The 21,952-nt window shown below is 39.6% G+C and overlaps 2 protein-coding genes across 6 annotated transcripts in view; one reads left to right on the top strand and one right to left on the bottom strand.

The window, feature by feature from the left end:
* The window catches only part of DMXL2 (Dmx like 2), a 58,815-nt gene extending 49,604 nt beyond the window's left edge, over positions 1-9,211 (top strand). The window contains exons 45-47 of one of the 5 annotated variants that reach the window (XR_008433099.1): positions 442-507; positions 6,954-7,351; positions 9,144-9,211. Coding sequence is in view for 2 of the 5 variants with exons in the window: in XM_053954289.1 (XP_053810264.1) it covers positions 442-496 (55 nt within the window). In the remaining 3 variants the exon portion in view is untranslated. Of the gene's footprint in view, positions 1-441; positions 508-4,561; positions 4,684-6,953; positions 8,460-9,143 lie in introns of those variants that run through there. The other 4 variants (XR_008433101.1, XR_008433100.1, XM_053954289.1 and 1 more) reach the window with 4 other exon arrangements.
* On the bottom strand, positions 228-16,501 carry GLDN (gliomedin). The gene is made up of 10 exons (XM_053954292.1): positions 16,372-16,501; positions 12,494-12,545; positions 10,333-10,350; positions 9,575-9,673; positions 9,246-9,392; positions 8,460-8,585; positions 5,759-5,839; positions 5,551-5,676; positions 4,694-4,844; positions 228-1,381 (listed from the first exon to the last, which is right to left on the bottom strand). The coding sequence occupies exons 1-10, from the start codon at positions 16,402-16,404 to the stop codon at positions 922-924; spliced, it is 1,293 nt and encodes a 430-aa protein (XP_053810267.1). The 5' UTR covers positions 16,405-16,501; the 3' UTR covers positions 228-921.
* Between the last annotated feature and the right edge of the window lie 5,451 nt (positions 16,502-21,952).

Here is a 21,952-nt window from a genome sequence, read left to right as displayed (position 1 = left end):
GAATTGGCAGTCTCAGACTTATGGTTAACAACAGATTAAGTCACTAAGCAGTATGATGATTCTAAAAATAGCAGCATTCATTTTATGATTTCATTTGTGTGGATGAATGTGGGGACATTTTATTTTAGTAATATGCCTTATTAAATAATTAGAAGCAAGTTATACTGGTATAGTTTGCATGGCATTGAGAACCAAGGAAGAGTCTGCAGCAACACAAGAAACTCAAATACTGTTAAAAATGAAATTTTAATCATAAAGGTTATGTCTTTAACTTTAAAGAAACACAATTCATGTCTATTCAGTATTTAATGACATTATTCCCATTTTCGTTTAGCTGGATTTTGCTTTTGATTATTAACACTTGATTTGACTTGTCAAATTCTAAGCTTTCTGCTTTATTTCCTATTTAAACAAGTATTTCCATTCCCATTATTTTTACAGCTTCAAACCTTTGTCCAGAGAAAATGGTCACACAGAATCCCTGGAAATTAAATGAAAGTGACAAAGGTATTTGTACACAAAAGTTCATTATTCAGATATTTATATTAGACCATCATCACTGACTAGAAAATGATTGCAGAGAAGATGATTGTAAATAAAAGTTACGAATAGTCTCTGCTGAGCACATGACCATGGAATAATCAATGTACATTAGACACAACTATCAGCTGAGTAATGGGAAAAACAAAAGTATGTCTATGCTGTGTGCCATCTGCAATAGTGAACAACAATTTGTTTTAAAGATGAGGATGGCCTATGTAATTGAAGTGTGTTTATACAAAGGCACCTGATCTCCCTTTTGTACATGCTCACAAATCACCAACAGCAAACAGAAAATTATACCAAGTGAAGAGACCCCCATGTGTATGTCATAGAGCTTTAAATAGATCCTTTAGTCAAAGGTGGCATGTGAAAATATATTCATCTGCCAAAATGGACTGGGTATACCATTAAGCTTCCATTCTCCCACGTGTACAAATTCTTGTCTCGCAGACTGTATGAAAGCATAGCAAGAACAGACTGGGAAGACCGTAGCTCAAACCTTGCATCAATCTGCTTCCCTTTCAGTAAATCAAAAGCAAAACTTACTGTCATGTCCTTAGTGTCAGTGACATACAGAATGCCACATGCTATGAATGCATTACCAGCCTTGGACTTAGGATAGGTGGTATTGATGTGCCGAATGACTGAGAACGTTTCTTCATCAACCTGTGCTACCATTATATTTTCATCAGTGCTTGAGGCATATATAATCCAAAGACCCTTCTCATCCACTGCTATGTTGAAATACGTCTTGGAGTTAGAGAAGAGGTAGTTCCGGCCCTGGTGTAAGGCATTTTCGATGAGCAGGGTGCCCAGCGAGTCTTTATCGAGCCCAAATCTGAAATGAGATAAGGCAAGGATTCAGTACAGGTGATCAGAGCTCATCACACACACACAGGGTGGTGAATCACTGATAGAGATGTTCTTGAAAATACTTGTTCAAGGAAAATTCTGATGTCTTTTAAGATTATATTCTTAAAAAACTTTCCAAAACACCAGGAGAAAAATACGAAGTAACAACCAATCTGAAAGGTGCACAAGAGCATGGATTTGTTTTTGGCAGGTTTCACTTTATTTAGTCTATGAGCTTTATTATCACCAGGATGAAAGAAGCAACTAAAAGGAATGGGTATGAAAAAGAATTAGATACCAAGTGAGGGCCCAAAATTGCGAAATGGAATCTATACAAAAGTTTGTTTTGGACTAGGTGGGAATGAAAGGGAGAAAATGTGATTGACCAAAGCAGGAATTCTGGGCAGCTTCATCTAGTCTTAGAGTTCCTCTGATGAAAACAGTTCAGATAATGCGGTGGTTTACTCAAGTAGACATGAAAGGAATTAAATTCCTGCTTTTGCAGAGCCAAAGTTGTGACCTTATGCTGGCCTCAATGGGACAGTCTGAATACTTCCACCTCTGATGTATAAAATTGTTTTTATTCCTTGAGATTCCTTAATAGGTTGATAATCTGAGGGCAGGAGCAGTGAGCAGCTAAATCATGTTTCTCTACTGGTTTAGGAGGGTAATCAGCTCTTCCCGAGACACGTCTGCTGTCAGCATTTAATCACCCAATAACACTGGGCTTCAGCAAAGGCAGGGAGAGCATGGCTTTATCTTTTTAAATAATGCCCTCTGCAAAGAAGCACATTTCAGTGTCTGACTTCTCTCTCACTGTATAGCTCCATGCTTCAAAAAGAAGATGGAAAAACACTACTCAATAAAGGAATCTGCTACACTTGCAAGTGTAAAGTTTCTGAAAAGATAGGCTTAATCACAGGAACAGTTCAGATCCAGGAACATACAATACTGGAAGAACAATTTTTCTGTTTAAGCAGCATTGATAGCATTTATTGGAAAAATCATCCTAAGGAAAGTCAGGAATACCCAGCTTAGATCATTCCCCTGAGCTTTTGTAAAACTCACATCTGCAGCAACTCCATATTCCAGCAGCATGTATGTGAAATAAAAAGAACAGTTAAAGGCTGGAGGAGATTTGAGAAATACATGTGTCAACCCTGTTAATCTTGTTAATTGCTTCACATCTATAAATAACCTCATGCAAGGGCCAGAAGGATAGACCTTTACAGGACTAGTCAGTCAGAAATGCAGATTTTTTTTCAGGATTCTTTTCTATAAAAAGCCAACAAGATAGAAAGCACCTCAAGATTCATTAGAAATATACAAGTTCTGCAGCACACCACACCCTATCTTTGCCTGTTATATGTGAAAATCCTTAAGGTAGCAAAAAAGTGAGATTTCATTCCCAGGTTCTGTTGGGCTCCTCCAGTCAGGGACAGTCCAACCTGGAATTCCAAATGGTTCCAAAATTCTTTAACCTTCTGACATCTTGGGGTAGATGACAAGATATAGTGTAATAGTTTCATCAACCACCAGAACTCAAGCTATAAACATTTTTCTGATCACTAATATCAATGAAGTCAATCAAAAATAACAGAGTAAAGCATGTTATGAAACGAGGCAAAAGGAATGAAACAATCACAATCACAACCATCATGAGAAAACCTGCCAAGGATCAGATAAACCTAGTTTTACCAGCTCTTAAATATGACAAGAAACGCATTTTGAATGGTTTTTTTTTCAACATTTGCAAAATTAACTAGCCAGATCCTCACCTATACTTTCCATTAAAACAATACAACAACTCCCAGAAACTTTTATGGAGCTCAAATTCAAGGACTTCAAAGTCACAGAATCCATACAGCCTCATTCTGTCTATGCTGAAGCTAAATAATGTCAGAGTGAAGAACAGAACAGAAAGACCAGTTCTCAGCAGCTCCTTGAGAGGATTTGAAAATTCCACAAATAGTTGGTGTTCCTCTGTGCACAAAGGCATTTCCCAATTAATGGTATGCAAGCAAAGGTGAGGAATCTCTGCCCTATCACCATGTATTGCTTAGACAGTGATGGTCTTTTACAGACTACCAGAGAAAAAGCCAAAAGTTGTTTAAAGGAGGCTGCCAAAAAGTGAGCTTGTGCTTGGCAGAATAAATATTATAGAATCCTTTCAACTTGCTCACATTCCTTGGCATGCACATGAATATAGGAAGGCAGCACTCACACCTGCTTGGGAACAGACATCAAAGTATAGTAAATGTTCTTGGCTCAGACATCAGAGTCGTGTAAGAACTTGAAAGCATAAGCAATCTTTCAGTTGCCCTTGGACTGTCTTTGGCTCTTCCCACAAGGTGAGATTTTGGGGTTGATTTGTATTGTTTGTCTCTGTCCTCAGTAGAAAGTTAAATAAGAGGTGTAATTCTCAGTTCTAGTTCAGGGAGATATATCAGGAAACTAATAGAAACTTCTTATAATGAGGAAATCAAACACTGGAGCCACTCCTCCCCAGTGGAAAGTGCAATTCTCCAGGTCACCCTGTCCTCAGCAGGTGCCTCAGTGCTCCCCTCTGTGCCAGCAGCATTCCCTGCTGCCATCAGCCGGAGCAGAGCACAGCAAGGGCTCTGCAAAGCCAAGTTTCATGAGTAGGCCACGGTCACAAAACCACCCACCTACACCTCCCACACTGCAGCTGAACCACTTCTGACTCAGATGCAGGTAGGTGCACAGCATATTCTTCTAAATGTAATCCTTTCTTCTGGTACCCAAATTCCTTAGTCAGTTCTCATTTCTTTCTTGTGATTACGAACACAGCAAAGAATCCAAGTTGAAGAACACCCACAGCAATGTAATGTTCAATAGAACCTGTTGGATCCCAGGATAGCCAAGAGCAGAATTTGTTGTCTTCTCTGCACATGGCATCTTGTTCATCCTGGGGACCTATTGCTCTATGACATGGTAACTGCAGAGGTGAACCCCTGAGACACATGGCTGAACAATGCCTGAAGAACTGTCACAGCAGAGTAGTGGTCCTGAGCTATTCTCCCAGTTTTCCTCCTCCCACAACATCTGCACACACAAAGTGGAAGGCTGGTGACCCATATTCTAGTTACAGATTGGAAAGAATCTGGAAAGAGCTCTGAATCATTCCTCCATTCTTCCTATTTAGGTAGGACCAAAAAGAAATAGAAAATGCTACAAGGAGAATTGTCTGCTTTTCTGAGGTTCAGCTCTGGCACTCCAACCCATTGCTCCTCCTTTCACAACATCACTTGTCTTAGGCCAACTATCTTTGACTTACTTCAGAATGACATCAGTTCCTCCCTTCTGATAGTAGAGATGATTGTTTTGTACTGCATGACCACATCCATAGAAAAATCCTGTGATGTTAATGATCCTGTAGCTGTCATTCAGCAAGGCATTGGAATTTTCGTATTCTTTTATATAGTTTCCTAAACAAAGAGGAAAATGTTGAAATAAAGGACTATCATTTGTTTCATCTAATTTTGAGATCTCTGTACTAAATTTCAGTCTCCACTGAAATTGAGATAGACTGAAAGTCTATCTCAATCAACTATCAAACAAACAATTGTATTTGTGTTTTCAGTAGTGATTCAACTTGCTGGAATGTGAAAAAAAAATCTAGATACACACAAAAGTAATCTATAGAAAAGATGATCAAGAGCCTGCTTCCCACAGACATAATGGGTCCTCATTCTGAACACAGTTGATGTGTATGCAGAAATATTTCCTTTTCCAACTTAGGTCCTGGACATTTTCCTGCTCTAAATGCAGTTGACTTATTTTCATGCCTAGCTAAATGAAAAGGCAAAACACCGAGCTACAATTTAGGGAAGTAAAGCCATAGGAAACAGAAACTCTTGAAAGAAAAGGATAAAAACAAACACAAACAATAGTAAAAAAAACTCCAAACATCAAGCTATTTTAAAAATCTGATGTTGACTCTGAAAATGTCTAAAGATACTACAAATGCCTACAACCATATGTATAGTCAAGTATTAGACAGGTAAGATGGAAAATATTCTGAAAAATATGTGGCTAAAAACTCATCATTCTTATGAGTTTAGGTTGAAAGGATTAAGGAAGCAATGTCAGGATAACAACAGATTTTTGGTCAGTGACTACCACTAAAAATACCTGAAAAATGCATGGTGAGCCAAATCCTTTCATCACTTATGTTTGCAGGTTCCCTCATCCAAGTTCCAAATGTTTGCTGTACACTGACAAAGTGAACAGGACTTCCTACAGACGTTATGACACATTCTAGTGGGAAAAAAGCACATGTCCATGATCTGTGACACTGAGAGAGAAAGTAGCACTCAAGTCACACTTTATAGCAGGTTACCAGCTTTTTTTGAAGGACCTGGGTTTCTGTCTTCAGCCTTTCCAGCGAGGGTGTCATCATTCGGTACATCGCATATCTCATCTAGGGTGGAGGGAGAAAGAGAAAAATTACATATATTACCCTATTTGACATGGCAGATGGACTCATCAGTGGCTCCACTAAAATAACGGAATGACAACTGGGATTTTGCTTCATCTGGAAAAAAAATGCTTAGGTTGGTGTGGTCAAAAATGAGATAAGAAAAGATCTGCTCTCACTTCTGCCAAAGAAATGAAGTGTTCACGCTGACAGTCAACTTTGAGGAGTAACTAATTAAATCAATAGATTTGGTTCCTTAGTTGTGAATTTCTGAGTAGCCACTTAGGAAGAGAGAGTTGCCCTTTTTATGAGATTACTTCAGGCAGCTGAGATAGCTGGAAAATGGCTGATTTAGTATTAAGACGAAAAGCATTTTCTTGGGAAGGAGTAGTTGTTAAACTCAAAACCTTCATGCACAAATCCCCACAGACCAGCAGAGAGGATGGATCCTATAGGCAGCACAGAGTGTTTTGCTCATGCTGTTAATGGCCAAGACAGCAATAAAGCAGTAACACATGCACTGAGTACATAATGCATGAACTTGACATCCATGCCACTAAAGAAGCAGGAAGAAATACTAAGGGAAATGAAACATTATATTATTTACACACATAGAAATGGTTAGAATCACATTAAAATCAAACACCTGGAAATATTTTTCCCCACCTCACAACAATTTAAGGACTAGCTGTCTGGTTCTCTTAGCATTCACTGTTAAAACAATGCCTGAATTAAATTATTTATGGACCCTTTTCTTTAAAGCCAGGTATCTCTTCTGCCCTTAAAACAATGTGACACATTTCAGTTTGCTTAGAATGAATAACCACAGAGAACAGTTCTCAGCTTTTTGCTGGTTTCATTGTAGCCTTGTTTTCTAATTCCATTCTTAACTTTTAACTCCTGCATTTCACTGCTTGACACACAGGCTGCACAATTTTTAGACTTCCATTTTCATTTTTGCCTTCTAATATATTTCTAGGATTTACAGGTCTGTGATGAAGTTTAAGTGACAAAGATAGTTAAAAATAGGGAAAAAATATAAAGTAATGCTGAAAGGGTACCATGACATTCAGGAAAGAAAGGACAGCTAATACAGCATTGTTGTTTTCTCCTTTAGGTCATATCCTCCTTTTGTTCGTACAGAAGAAAACTACTCCAAGATGGAGCAAGAACAACATGTATTTCTCCCATCCATTATCTAGGGCATTTGGTGAGATGACATTGAAAGTTTGCAAGTGATCACAGTGTGATCCCAAGTAAGGGACAAGCAGTCCACCCAGACATGGTAAGCTGAATGCCTACAGCTAGAATTTACCAAGCCCTCGAAATCCCCTTCCAGCTTCTGATCCCAAAATCCTTCGAGAATATTTCAAAAAACAAAATCACTCCACAGAAATTATAAATTGCAAAGCACAAGTTAATTTTTCTTGGGCTGAGTCTAATAGATGCAGTTGACTGAAGGAGCAGTTCCCTGTACAGCAGTTTATCTAAAGCTATAGGATAGCCAAGGGCCAGGTCAGTGTTTGTAGCAGAGCTGAGTGCACTATTTGCCTTTGAGAATATTTGCAATATTTCCAGCTGCATGCATTAGAAAGCAACTAAAATTAAAGAGACAGTTTTCAATCAGAGATTCTTATGGGAAATTTTCACTACTTTCTTCCCATCAAAAACCAAGATAAATATCCTGCTGCTTCCTATCATAAAATATTCTGGCTGACAGTTAATGGAGTTTAAAAGTCATTAAAACTATTCATTTGGTCTGTTGGGGGAAGGTGGGAAGGATGGAGCAGAGATGTTTTGTTTCTTCCAGAATTTACCAAAGTGCCAGAGAGAAAAAATATACCTGCACTACCAACTAATTATTCTCTTCTCTTGAAGAAATTAAGTTTTACCAGATTCAAAATTTAATTTGAAAAAGCCAGGCTTGTATTCTTATGCAATAACTTAATTACAATTGTAATTCAGCATATGTATTTTCTTTCCTTGAAAGAGCAATGAATATTTGATTACAAAATATGGATTATTCATTGAATTTTGGTAATAAGATCTCATAGTTTGCTGTGTCATAAAACATAAAAGCTCATTGAGGAAGATCTCATCTTTGCAGAGTTATTTGAGTGTAACTCCTGCTGCAATTTAAAATCCATCAGAAATCCATCAGAGAGCTTATCCTCCCAAGCATTTCAGTTTGTTTCAACACTTGAAAAGAAGCCACCTGAGCAAATGGCCCAATTATCTTGTACAACAGTTCATGCATTTCTGAATTTCAAATAGGATGATATTTCTGCTCCAGCTCTCCTGTCCATTGTAAGGAAGCTCCCTGGGCTCTGTTCAATGTCCAGAATCAGGGGTTTATATTTACATCTAAAATTAAATATTCATTATCTAAAAGCTAACAATTTCAACTGCATTTCTCTTGCTTTCCAAATTTATCCCACCTAATAGAAAACACTATTTGTAAATACTTTGCCTAAGCATTAGCAAAGCACCTGAGCACATGTTCAGCTTTAAGCTTATGCTGTTTTAGTGGTGCCAGCAAAACTAAACTCATGCTTACTATTTTGAGCCTTAAAGCAATGGTTTAATCTTGGTTTAATGGAAAAGAACACTGGAAAGCACTAACCTGTGCATTTGCTGCTGTAGATGTTCTCCTGAAGCTCCGCTTTGGCTTTACCTTTACGTTTATGTGGAGGCCCTGGGGGTCCAGGAGGTCCAGGGGGCCCAGGTGGTCCAGGCTCACCTTTAGCACCTTTGTACAAAACGCAGTGTCAGGACACAGCCCTTCCCCAGGCAGCAGGAAACCTGCAGAGAACTGTACATGTCCACAGGACATCCACAGGACAGCTTCTCTCTTTCTTAAGAGGTTCCTGAGTACAGAATATGCTGCAATAAACTCTCTGAAGTGCTGTTTGTTAGAAAGTGAACCAGACAGAACTTCACAAGGAGTAGGACATCAATGCATTTTATCTGTCTGGATTACAGGCCCATTAGAGTTACAATTTCAGATGCTACACTGCTGTAATTTTATACAGCTTATATTTGGCTACCTCATGTATTCCTGAGTGGAAATCTGTCCCTCATTTTCTAATAAAACTTCTACTAAAATAGAAAAATAAAACTACACTGAAATAAGGAGCAGGAGGAAGTCAAATGTATCAAAGCATTCTGGAAAGGGTGAAATTCACATACATTTCAACCCAAAGGTCAAACAGAAAGGTTTCTGTGAAGACTTGCCTTGCAAAGAGAGCAATCTCCTGTGCATAGCAATACTCAGACTTCCCTGTGTATATAAACCCTATTTGTACAGGTTGGTCCTGCCCTTGCAGATCACATTCATGCTTCAGAAGTGGAACATATCTTTTTCTGTCAAGTACACTGTTGCAGAACTCCCAAGAGCACTTTTCCATACCTTCTAATATCACATCATTGTTTGCATCCCCCTTTTCTCCCTTGAATCCTCTTGCACCTTTTCCTCCTGGCATACCATCCTTGCCAGGTAAACCCATTTCTCCCGGTTCTCCTTTCTGTCCTTGATCACCTTTTGGTCCTGGCAAACCTAGAAATAAAAATCATTTCAGTATCAAGAGCACTGCTCCAGTATTAAGCACCAATTAATAAATATTTTTATTACAAACCATATTCACTCTAGTTATATTTTTCACTTGTATTTAGCTGGGTAGGTGTAATTTCTTTGGATTTCAAAGAAGCATTGTCACCTAATATGAAGGGAAACTGTACCTATTTTTCCTCTTTTTCCATTTACTCCTGGTTCTCCCTTTTGTCCTGGAGTTCCTGGGATTCCATCTGATCCATTGTAGCCAGGCAGCCCAGGAGGCCCTGATGAAACCAAACAGCATAACTGAATTTTCACTCTTGAATGCAAGTTACCCTGAAATCTACTATATTTACAAGCAGCATATTTATATTTAGATATATATATATTTAAACCCCAGCAAAACATAACTCATACTTTTCTGATACAGAGAATTATTCCAAGCAGACTCACAGGTTAAGCAGAAAGAAAACAAGAAACCATTCATAACATAGCCTTGCAACCACCTGAGTGAGAACTGAGACAGAATTCAGTAAGAAAGGAGGAAAAGTTATGGGGGAGGTGGGAGGGTGTAATCAGTAACCAATATTTTTTTTAAAAGATAGTTTTAGTGTTAAATTAAAATATCCATTTCCTTGGGAGGTTAATATATAAATTCATCTCTTCACCTAGATGCTACTTCAACATATTAATTTGGTTTTGATCAAAAGTTCTACTCCCTTCACTAGAAAATTAAAATGTCTGAAACCTCCCCTCTCTCAGAAGGGGCATGAACTGACTTAAATACAAGCATTACAAAGGCAGGCAGTCATTCAACCCTCCCTAAATCTAATTAGCAAAGGAAGACAATTTTGTGAAAGATACAGTTCTGTATTTCAATATTTTATACCAGCAACTGTTTCAATTACCCCCACATGTTACTGCAATTGTCCAAGTGTCTTACCTGGGGGTCCTGGGGGGCCTATAACAAGAGAAAAAAAAAAAAAAAAAAAAAAAAAAAAAAAAAAAAAAAAAAAAAAAAAAAACCACAAGAAAGAAGAAATGGTAAGTTTAACCTAGCAAGAAAACAAAGCAATTCCAAACTAAACTGATTAGCGCTAGATCAGAGCAGTAAAAGGGTAAGAAAATCCCTCTAATTTCAAAATGAGTGTCGATCTGTTTAACTGCTTTGTATCATAAATAACTATCTGAGCATTAGCAGTAAGTCAGAGTAACACATTTACATATACATGTTTTGCTTTTTTCAAATTTCAATTGATAAAGGTTTAGCAACAACCTCTGCAAAGTAACCTCACTGTCAGGGGCTTTGGTGCCTTTACAAAGCCATGGATGCAAGACACCTCACAGTCATATTTCCTTTATGTAAATGTTCTTCAAAAACCTCTTCTAGTGGAAGAATATTGGCTTTACAATACTGATGAATGTCACAATTAAAAATCCTATTGGAAATACACATTAAAAATACATGCCACACTTCTCTGTGTTTTACAGATATTTCATTGCAATTCAGGACTCAGACTATTTAAATAGGAAAAAAATGTCTTGTCATTCATATCAACAGTGAGACTTTTCACATGTGATAGTTATCTAGTCTGGGTCAACCTTCCCACAGAAACTGGTTGGTACATTTAGAAATTGGACTTGCTCAGTCATTCAGTAACTTGTACTACAGAAAAATCTGTCTCACTCTCTTACACAGCTTAGATGTAGGGCCCTAAAGAGAAGCAAGTATAGCAGGCAAGAGTAGAGAAAGATTAACCAGAACAATGTCTGTGATTCATCATCTGTGATCCCCAAAACGCATTAAAAATTTTAAAAATGGAAAACCATTTGGAGAATACAAAGGTGACAGCTGCAATTAAAGAACCAAATTAACTCTGTGAGCATTTTTATCCAGCCAAAGTACTGTCTTGTTTCAACCAAACTTTTTACAACAGAAAATAACAGTAATTAGTAGATTTCCCTCAAGATGACAATTTTCAGCATTAAATACAAAGCATTATGAGTAAAGTGAAAACCATTTTACATTATAGAAACCATCCCTTTTAATCAGTACAGGCAGTAATACCAGTTAACATCTTTCTGTCAGTTTTCCAGGAAATGGCTATTTCTTCCACACTATGTTACATCCATTAGTGCATTGAATTACTTTCTCATCCCTAAAACTGAGGCTCCTTGTACAAGCATAAGATACATAAGAAAGGTGCTTGAAAAGCCACAAATGTCATTGAGGCCTACAGCAGAGAAAGCCACTCATGTAATGGTGTTAAGAGAGAAGAAGGTGCAAAAGGCACCAAGAAGCATGAACTTACAAGTCTGAAACCAAAAAAAACCCCAAAACTTAGATTGTCTGTGGTTCAGCCACTGTTGCAATCAGAACTGATATACAGCTTCAGAAATATCATTTACCATCTGTGTGTACAATGGTAGTTCTCATTTATGTTTAATCAGTTGAGTCAAATGGACCCTATTGCCATTTGAAAATTCAAACCAGACAGCAAGTGAAGCATTTTTTTAGACTCATAAGAACTGGCTTCTTTCTAATCCTCTCATTTCCAAAGGGAACACAATTCATTCTGTGACAGACCTCAAAGCTGGACCATAGCCCTTAAACTGGCTACTACCAGACACTCTTCACCAAAGCCCACAAAACTTTCCACACCTTCTCATGACTCAACCATCAGCAGCTCCAGGTCCTCACTGGTGACATGTGATTTCACTAAGTGCCACTGCTCCACTGCAGTTGTAACAATAGAAGCAAGTTTCTACCCCCTGCATATTCCTCCTGTGTTAGGCCTGAAGTGTGACATATGCAAAAATATTATGACGAAACCTCAACTGGTATTTGAAACACCCAAGTCGAAAAGATTTGCTTACGAAAATTACATCAAAGAGAAATGGCTCCAAATAGCATCAACTGAGCTCCTTAAATTCCAGCATTTATACTACAGATAAGTCCCAAAGTGGTACATATTAACCTTTTTTAAAATCTTGATAAATAGCAGTTTTTTGACACAGTTATTGACCTCATCAGGTTCTTTGAGAACACTGTTTCTGGGTTCCTGGAGGTAACATAGGTGTAATGCTTAAAGCAGCAAACATACCTGTTAAACATATCCCTTTTGTGCTGTTACACAAATCCACCATCACTCGGACCTAATATTGCAAAGAAATTAAAGTTGAAAACAATGTATTTCATAAAAGTATTTGGTTCACTTTACCTACAGAAATAATTCCAAACCCAAAGATACAACTGGCCCTCTGTGCTTATTAGAATAAGCTGCTCAGAATACTGTAACACTGTGACACCATCCATCTCTCTGGGCAGTGTTCTGTTCAATAAGACTCTGTTCATCAGACCTCAGTTTAATCCTTACTGAAAATATGAATAAAATATTGGGTAGACAGCTCCATACATCACTTAGCCATTAAATTTCACACATTACTGGAACACATGTGGTTGTCCACGCATGGACTCTATCAGTAGAAGATATTAAAATCCAATTATCAGCCAATACAAACTACATTCAATTTTATTTTATATTTGTATTAAGTGATGGAAATTTTCTAATGAAGCATACCCAGGGGGAAAGATGATCTGTGTTCCAAGTAAGCAATTTCTTATCTTTGAATAACCAAGATGTACAAATTTGAAATGGACCTTCATCCACTCAAAATAATTCAAGCAAAAAGGCAAGCCTTTATTAAAGCAAGCTGGAAGACAAATTCATAAAGATGCTTTTAATCTAGAGTAAAATTTATCAATAGAGGAGATGTCTTTACAAAATACAAAGTTCTTGTCTGAGCAAACATTCACTTTACATGTCCTGCATAATGAGAGTCAACACTAAAACATTTTGCTACTCATCAAAGCAAAACCATGAACTCTGGAGGTCCCTCAACTCTCTATGGGAAAGTCTAATGTTTATAGCCAGAAAATAAAGGGTCACTATTTCAGAGCTGTGCAATGTGTGATCATTTATGAACCTTTTAGCCAGAGCTGCACATTTGTTGATCTTTGTGCAGTTACTCGTATCTACAATTAATAGAAATTAATGGAATGCACTAGTCCCAAAAGACAGAAGGAACAAGTGCAAGGCAATCTGAAAGGCAGATTGAAGTTTAATCCTAGCATGGTTTATGATGATTTGCCACTGTCAATCATTATTTTTAAATCATTATTTTAAAATAATTATTTTAAAAATAAATGCATCGCTAGTTTCAACTGCCAAATCTAACAGACTCAAATAGAGGACAATTAGTTTAATGGAAAGCATCCTATTGTTGCAGAACCAAACCATATTTGACAGTGAGTTCCTGTTCTGTTTGATACATGCTGAGAATGTACTGATTCCAGACTGTACTGGAACAGTACATTTAAAATTTTAGACTCAGCTTAAATTAGCTGAGAAGTGTTAACTGATTTTGAATAACAGAATATGCTTGTTTTCTTTCCCCTCACACTCCTCAAAAACACTTGGCTCCTACCCTGTAATTTGTAAAATACATATTGTCCATGTGCACTCTAATTCTAACTGCATTTTAATTTAAATAGTTCTGTTGAGGTTGTTGAAGTGATTACAGCTTTTGGGGCCCTCCAATTATCTCAGCAGCACTACTTTTACCAGTCAGTGCAACTCAGGTGACAATTAAAAAACATGGCACTCAAGAAGTGCAAATAGCCTGTGACAGAACCTCCAGCTTAGCTATGAAAGATGAGCAGACCATTCACAACCAGCATCATCACTAAGAAAAGCTACAGATAAAAATATCTATTTAAATGCTAAAATCTTCATTTTCTCCTGGAGAAATGATGGGAAAATAAAAATAAAATAAAATAAACCCCTAAACTATGAATTTTTACTCAGATAATTGGTAGCCACCATCTCTTGCACTGTCTTAAATCACACTTTACTCATACTGGCCTGTTATGCCCCCATTAGCCTTTCTGCAGCAGCAGATTTGCCAGTTTCCTATTTTTACTCGCTTGTAAAATAAATATATGTATACTTAAATAAGAGGCCCTGAACAAAAACTATGCTCATGTTATTAGAGCTAACATGATTTTTGCTGCCTGTGGTTATTTCAAAGATTCATGAACAGTGGCACAACAGCTGTGTCCTGAGCAGGGGCTGTGCAGAGCAGTGGGACACTGATACCTGCACTGGCCGTGGCAGAGAGAACCTGCTCAGGGCCAGCCTCTGCTCAGGCCCACATTCAGCAGGGGCCATCAGTCTCACAGAGGTCATCCCACCAACTCTGAGGAACTTTGTCTCACACTACAAAAGTAGCCAAGTCTTCAAATTACATTGGTGGGAGTTAGATTCAAAATACAGAAATGCAGGAGTGGGAGGAGGGGGTACTTGAATATTTTTCGAAGGACTTTTTTCCCCTTGAGCAAATGATTCTGCACAGTTACACACTCTCCTGAGCAGTGGCCAGAATGAAAAATGTTTGATGGGAGTAAGAATAAAAAGGCATGAAACCCTCCCAGGCAGCTCCCTGCAGGATACACAGATTTAAATGAAGCACATCACACACAGCAGTAGTCACAGCGGACATTTAGAGACACAAGTGCACAGTCTGGCCACGTGCTGTTCAAATATATACAATGTGCTCAGTGCTATTTGGAGAGGGCAATAAAATTAATGTGATTTATAATCATGGTACCTATTGACAGCAGAGTAGCACATTTAATGGGCACTGCCAAAATTATCCAGACACTCGCCTGCAACTAATGATCCCAGTCTGAGCACCTAGCAGTAAATAGCATTGACTGTCTTCAAGCCCTATCAGGATCAGAATCCTTTCCCCAATAACTTTATTTGTGGATCTTTTGGACTCAAAAAAGTAATTCATATCAGACAGAGCAAAACAAACTGCAGCTGCCAAATTCAGGGATGACTTCCTAAAAGAAGTTATTTAAAAGACAGTTTTGAGTACAGAACCACATGACTGTACAGATTTTTACTTTTTGCAGAAGTCTTGCACTGCAAATTCTAAACTCAAAGCACAATGACTTAAAGGTCTGTGCTAAAAAAAAAAATATTCTAAAACCCAAGCAAAGTCATTATCAAGACTCCATGCTTTGAACACCTGTGCTTGACACTCGCATTAGCCTTAATATTAATGGAGATGTTATCGCTGTAAAATGAGGATAGGAACAGTTTATTAACAAAAATGCCATCAGAACATGACTGAAGAGGTATTTTCTGTGAATAATTTTTAAACCAGCAACATTAATACTCAAGTAAGAGCCTGAGATACACTTTTGTGCACATAGACCTGCAATCCTTACTGGGACAGTTTCCACTAAAGTTCTCTTAACAGTTATATTTTTCTTGCATTTCTTCTAGCTCAAAACTCAAAAGCTTTTCAAACTATTCAAAATTTTTCAACTATACAACCTCTGTAATTTTTCAACTACATGAGATTAGCTCCTACAGAGCAAGATCATCTTTTCACTGATGTGCAAAAAAACCGTGCTGTTCTGCCAGAGAAAGGACATACAGTTCTCCTGATCCATCAAATACCACCTCAAATTTAACACTTACTGGAAGGGCATTTTCAGTTTCAAAGAGATGTCAGACATCAGCAGATGTCCAATGCCTCATGCTGAGATGCTGAACAGCACAAAACACACGAGAGTTCTGTTAGTAGTGTTAGTTTTAAAAACCAGAAACGCTGGAAACTGGAAGACTCCTTATTGAAACGAAATTTTGGAGTTTCACTAAACCCCCAACTTCCCCCCTTTGTGTTAAGTCTCGTTTGTAAAGTTGGATGGCACCAACTTTGGATGCAAGCTCCGCGGCCCAGCATTCACAGAGCAGGCAATGGGGCAGAGCCTCTGCTTCGCTCCAGGTAAAGCCGCCGCGGCGGGAGCGGGCGGGACGCGGCCAACGCGCTCCTGGGGCTGCGGCCGGGACAAGCCCCGGCTCTCCCGACCCCCCGGCCCGAGCGCAGCCCCGCGGCGGGGCCGTACCGGCACCATGGAGTAGGTGAGCATCATCAGCATCTCGTCGCTCTCGGCGCGCACGTGGCCGCGGGCGCGCTCCCCGCGGCGGCTGCGCTTGGCGCGGGCGGCGGGCGCGGGGCCGGGGGGCAGCCCCCGCACGGAGCCGTTCCCCGCCGCCTCCAGCTCCCGCAGCGCCGCGCCGAGCTCCCGCCACTGCGCCAGCAGGAACAGCGTGCCCGCGGCGCTGAGCGCCGACAGCAGCCCCACGGCGGCCAGCAGCGCCCGCCCGCCCGCCGCCTCCATCGCCCCGCCGCGCCCGCAGCGCCGCGCCTTTATCGCCCGCGGCCGGGGGAGGGCCGGGGCAGGGCAGGGCAGGGCAGCGGGGCCGCCGCCGACCCCTCCCGCACCCGGGCTGGGCGCTGTCCCCGCAAAGCCGGGCAGGACGGGGGAGCTGCTCTCGGTCACTTCCAGAGGGGGATGCGCCTGGGACAGCGTGTGACCCAAACGTGCTTTCAAACGACTGACGTTGTACATGGCTTTTTCCAGGTGTCAAGCAGTGAGACTGCATAATAAATATCCCCCGTTAGACAGATCCTGTCATCACACAGATCCGTGACACAGGTCCTGCAGTTCATACCATCACTGCACTCTCTTACAAATACCATGTGTCATTCACTTACAAAAATTGACCTGCTGCTTTAGACATTCAAGCACAGACCTTTCTCAAATTACTACTGCTAAACCTTCTGTTACGTGGGATATCTTTAATATAGCAAATTTTGTTATCAGTTAATTCATAGCCGAGATAAGAAAATGAATTACAGCATATAGCACTATCTGTCCAAATACCAAGACTTCATGAAGAATGTGGAAGCTCTTGAACTCAAAACACTTTTCAAAAAAAGCTATTTTTAAAGCTGACATTTCAAATCAAAGCCATGCACTTTCTTACATTGATACAACTTCAAATCGACCTCAAGAGACTCCCAGCTTTTGAATGCCATGTTTCCTACAAGAGAAGGCTTTGATCCTTTGCCACAGTGACAATTCTCTGCTGCAACTGATCACATACATTTTGTCTCCATTCTAACTATGCCATTGACCTGTAATTCATGCTAATCCCACACTACATTGACAGATGAACTATTAGGTCAAACTACATCTGAACTTAACACATTGAGTTCTGCTACAGCTGCCTAAGCACAGTAGAGAAGCGAAGATAGGAAAACAACTCCATGATATTAAATTTCTCATCTCTCTGAAATAAAAAATTACTGCAAAAAGTGCTGATGTCCTCAGGCATTGCATCAGAGACTTTCCTTATGAAACTGCCACAACAGGTATAGGTCAAACAAGATGAAAGAAGAGAGAATAATCATTCCATCTCATCCCATGATGGCAGATGAGACAGAAGAAAAGCACCATACACCCAAAGGCATAAGGTTTATCAGCACAGAAACAAAGAATAGTTTGGGCTGAAAAGCACCTTTAAAAGTCACCTAGCCCAACCCCTCTGCAGCGAGCAGGCACACTTTCAAACAGATCTGGTTGCTGAGAGCCCCATCGATCGTGGCCTTGAACGTTTCCAGGGATGGAGCACATATCACCTCTCTGGACAACCCATGTCAGTGTTTCACCACGCTTACTGTAAAATATTTCTTCCTTATATCTAGTCTAAACCTACTCTAAGATATTCTAAGGAATAATTACACAACCAAATGTGCAAACACTTGCTGAAAATCATTTGAGGCTTTGGGCCTTGGCAAACTCTTCTGAAGGTATCACAAAGTTCTCCATATATGTGAATAGCCTTTCTGATGTCAGTGAGGGTTACAAGAATAATTGTAACCCCAATATATCTACACTGAGCAGGACATTCCTTGGTGTGGAAAATCCCCTGGCCAGCTGGGGTCAGCTCTTCTGGCTGTGCTCCCTCTCAGCTCCTTGTGCACCTGCTCTCTGCCAGAGTGTGAGGCTCTGACAAGTCCCTGACTGCAGGTGAGCACTGCTCAGCACCAGCCAAGGTGTCACTGTGGTGTCACCATTATTCCCAGGACTCCAAAATGCAGCACTGCACCAGCTGCTAGGAAAACAAATAATTTTGTCTCAGCCAAAACCAGGAGACTCTGCAGTTGATGTCCCAGCTTAGCATAGAAGTGCATATTTGAGTTCTGCTTATAGTATTACTCTTGCAAAGGAGAAAGAAGAGAAAGAAATAAGACCTTGCATAGAAAGTCCCAGAAGACTTATCTTAAGTAGGTTTGTTTATAATTCATAGACATAACAAAATGAGTAAGAATCTATCACACCAGCAAACTAAAGCTTTCTGTCCAAGAGCAAATAGAACTGCACCCCAGAGACCATACAGCACAACAAACAGCAATTCTTCATTTTTATTGTCCATTTCAAAGTGCAATGACTGAGTAAAAAAAGGGTATAATAATTATGAGCTACAATTTGGAGAATAACAAGAGCAATACAGCACTCTTAGCACTCTTGCTTTCCCATCTGCACATTTTTACAAAGTTTTCTCTCCATTACTATCAAAAAGCAACTGAACATTCTTCATTTTAAAAATGGGCCATTGGATCACTACACACACCCTATCCAAGGCTGCAATCTGGAACCTGCTGGGATGACAGAGTGGCAGAGTTCTTCCCCAGACCCCAACATGTACCAGAGGTTTATGGCAGTGTGTGCAGACCTGCACTTGGCTTGCTAGGACACACAGTTACACCTCTGGTGAGAATTTGCCCAATTTTTGAAAGTCAGGAGTCAGTTGACAGCACAATTTTGTGGCAATAAGGTTCCCTAGACTGCACTGAAAGTCCTTTTAGCTACTGCAATGGCAGGAGCACCTGACTGACTGGGCTGTGGACATTCCTGTCCCTGCTTTCTACTGAGTGTTCCCCCATCCCATATGAACAGCAGTTCAATGCAGTTCAAATGTCTCCATGTTATCCTCTGCTACTGCCTGATAATCCTGTGTCTCCTTCTGGATCTCTTGTCCCTGTGTAACACAGCTGAGATTTTGGTTCATCCATACAGCACTTGTTACCAGGTGCCATGCACTTCATGCTCAATGCCTCTGTTCCTTTACAGTGATAAGAACCAATGGTCCCAATGGGGATCAGCAAAGCAGAATGGGGGCTTGGGAATGCTGCTGGTAAATTCTAGAAACGTTACCACTGTTTTCTTACCAAAAAAACCAGAAAAGTTTTCTCAGTAGCAATTTAAATCCATGTGAGAAAAGTGTTATCCCCTAGATCCATCATTTTCTCAGTTAGGTAGAATGCCAGCAAGCAGCACTTCAATTACTTCCTGGCATTTCAGAGCCTGTGTCTCTAAAGTACATCCTAACACTACTGTGCATCATAACTGACAGGGCATACAAAGGTCACATAAATCTGTCCAAGTAGTACTGGAACCAGAAAGAAGCTGCCAATATGCAAACTGCAGAGGCAACGCCATACTTTTATTTTTTAGAATTCCAGCTTTGCAGAGCTGAAATAAATTTCCACAAAATAAAACATAGCTTTCCCACAAGAGGTATTTTTGTATCCAAATTACTCACTATGTATACAATAAAAAATATTCCTTGATTATTCTCAAGCTGACAATGTATTCAGATGGTGTCACACTTAACTAATGCTCCCACTGATGTTTTAATTTGTAGAAGTTGTTATTACTAAAATCTCATCTATTTTGGCAGCTGTCCCAGTGATAAAGCACATTGGAGATGAAACATTGTTTTCACTTGGGTAGATAATGCTGGAAGAAGAACCAAATTGCTGAGGACAATGCTCTTATGAGACAGTTAACCAAACTGCCTCTGATCATGCCATGAAAAGATTAGATGGACTATAGTCTTTATGAATGCTATCAGAAGGAGGTAATGTCTTTCCCTGAACTAGTTAAAGTTGGAAAAAAGGTCTTTTAAAGCTCTCATAACCTGCCATGATAAGTGACAGATTTTATTGGATCTCCCTTCTTCTCAAGAAATATACCAGAGGTTTGGTATATTCATTTTACCATTCCAAAGCTACTACACATTCCAAACCTACAAAGTAGAAGGGGGAAGATCATGCTTTGGACTGTGAAAGTGATGAACAGTTAAGGCTTTTCAGTAAATTTCTTGTCCTTCCCATTGCCACAGCTGACAGTAAGTGCTGCAGCCGTGCGTTCAGCGTGGATGTGCTCAGGAAGGAGGCCCCAGTGAGAGCTGTGAAAGCCCTTCCTCCTCACCCCTGCTCCCATGGCTCAAACCATGCGATGCACCAGCAGCTGAGCAGAGTTGCTCCATCCAAATCACAGTTGCACTTTAATATCAGCACTGAAACCAACATTGTGTCTACAGCAGAGAATTAGCTTTAAAATATTAAAAGGCTTCTGACTACATGCAAAAAGAGGCTTGATTTTGAAATTCATATTAAGTCCTGGCATATTCATGTTCAGAAAAACTGGAACACGTAGGTTTGAAATGTCTTTGCAGCAGTTGTAGATCAGACACAATAGCAGATTTAGTAATTCAGGCCACACTAAGTTTTGTGATCAAGCTCACCCGTCAGAATTAATTCAAGCTTCTATCAGGCACACACACCAGAATGCCTCCTACTCCATTTCTGCACATACATTCCACACAGATTATGGCATATTGGATACAGGCTTGCTTTTCAAGGAAAAAAAAATACTAGAAGAAGATAAAAATACAAATAAAATACTATAATTCTCATGATTTTGTATCAGAGGAGGTGTGGAAAAGATGGCATAATATCCCCAACTCCTTAAATCTTGTATTGTGCTTTTCAGTGGCACAAATATACAAAGCTTCTTGAGGAAATCAGCCACAAATACCTTAAAAATTATTTCTGATTTCAGGAAATTCCTACTTAGTACAGAGCTGCAAGAATAAGCAAATCTATGCAGAGAAAAGAATATGCCAGCTGTTACTTTGGAATATCTGGCCTTATTATAAATCATAAATTAGGATTCAGTAAAAAATGTTTCTTAATAGGTAGGTCAAGTTGGTGTTTGAAGTCCAAAATAAAACCCATAAATATCTGCAAGGGCTGCAGCACAGAGAGTACTATTCAGTGGCATCAGCAGAGTGTCTCATTGTCTTTGAATACACATTCAATAAGTTGGAGGAAGATGCCTTTGAGATGCTTCATCAGGGCACTGGCAGCTAAAGACTATTTTCCCAGAAAACTGCTCAGAATTCCTCCAACACACATTAGAAAAAAATCAAAGCTGCACTATAGACAAAGCTGACTTAAGGAGCAAAGAAAGAGAACAATTCAGATACCATGGCTACAACAACCCATTCATAATCTAAATTATGGGAGTAAAAGCAACTGATCAAAACACATGACAAATAGGAAGTGACTTAAAAGATGTATCAGATCTTTGTGCCACCATTGAAATCTGAAAACGATGAGAGGAGCTGTAGAAATCCAGATAGCTATCCTTGAAAATAGACCCTGTTTTTTGCAGCAAATCCTACAGTTCAGTAAGGAAGCAAAGGACAAGGGCACTCCTCAACTACCCTGAAACACAGTCAGGAATTAAATATTAAATATTCAGTATCAAACAAATCATCAAGCTGATG

The sequence above is a fragment of the Vidua chalybeata genome, chromosome 13 (genome assembly GCF_026979565.1).
Source record: "Vidua chalybeata isolate OUT-0048 chromosome 13, bVidCha1 merged haplotype, whole genome shotgun sequence".
Taxonomy (NCBI): domain Eukaryota; kingdom Metazoa; phylum Chordata; class Aves; order Passeriformes; family Viduidae; genus Vidua; species Vidua chalybeata.
Note: the sequence above shows the minus strand (reverse complement) of the source record. Positions and strands in the feature narration are given on the sequence as shown.

What these genes read in the sequence shown, in the direction of transcription:
- GLDN (XM_053954292.1), bottom strand. Translation starts at nt 16,404, where the DNA reads ATGCTGATGATGCTCACCTACTCCATGGTGCCG. An exon ending in TGGAAAAAGAGGAAAAATAG is followed by an intron (nt 9,393 to 9,574) that starts GTACAGTTTCCC and finishes TTTTATTTCTAG; the next exon opens with GTTTGCCAGGACCAAAAGGT. An exon ending in AGGTCCTTCAAAAAAAGCTG is followed by an intron (nt 5,677 to 5,758) that starts GTAACCTGCTAT and finishes TTTTCCCACTAG; the next exon opens with AATGTGTCATAACGTCTGTA.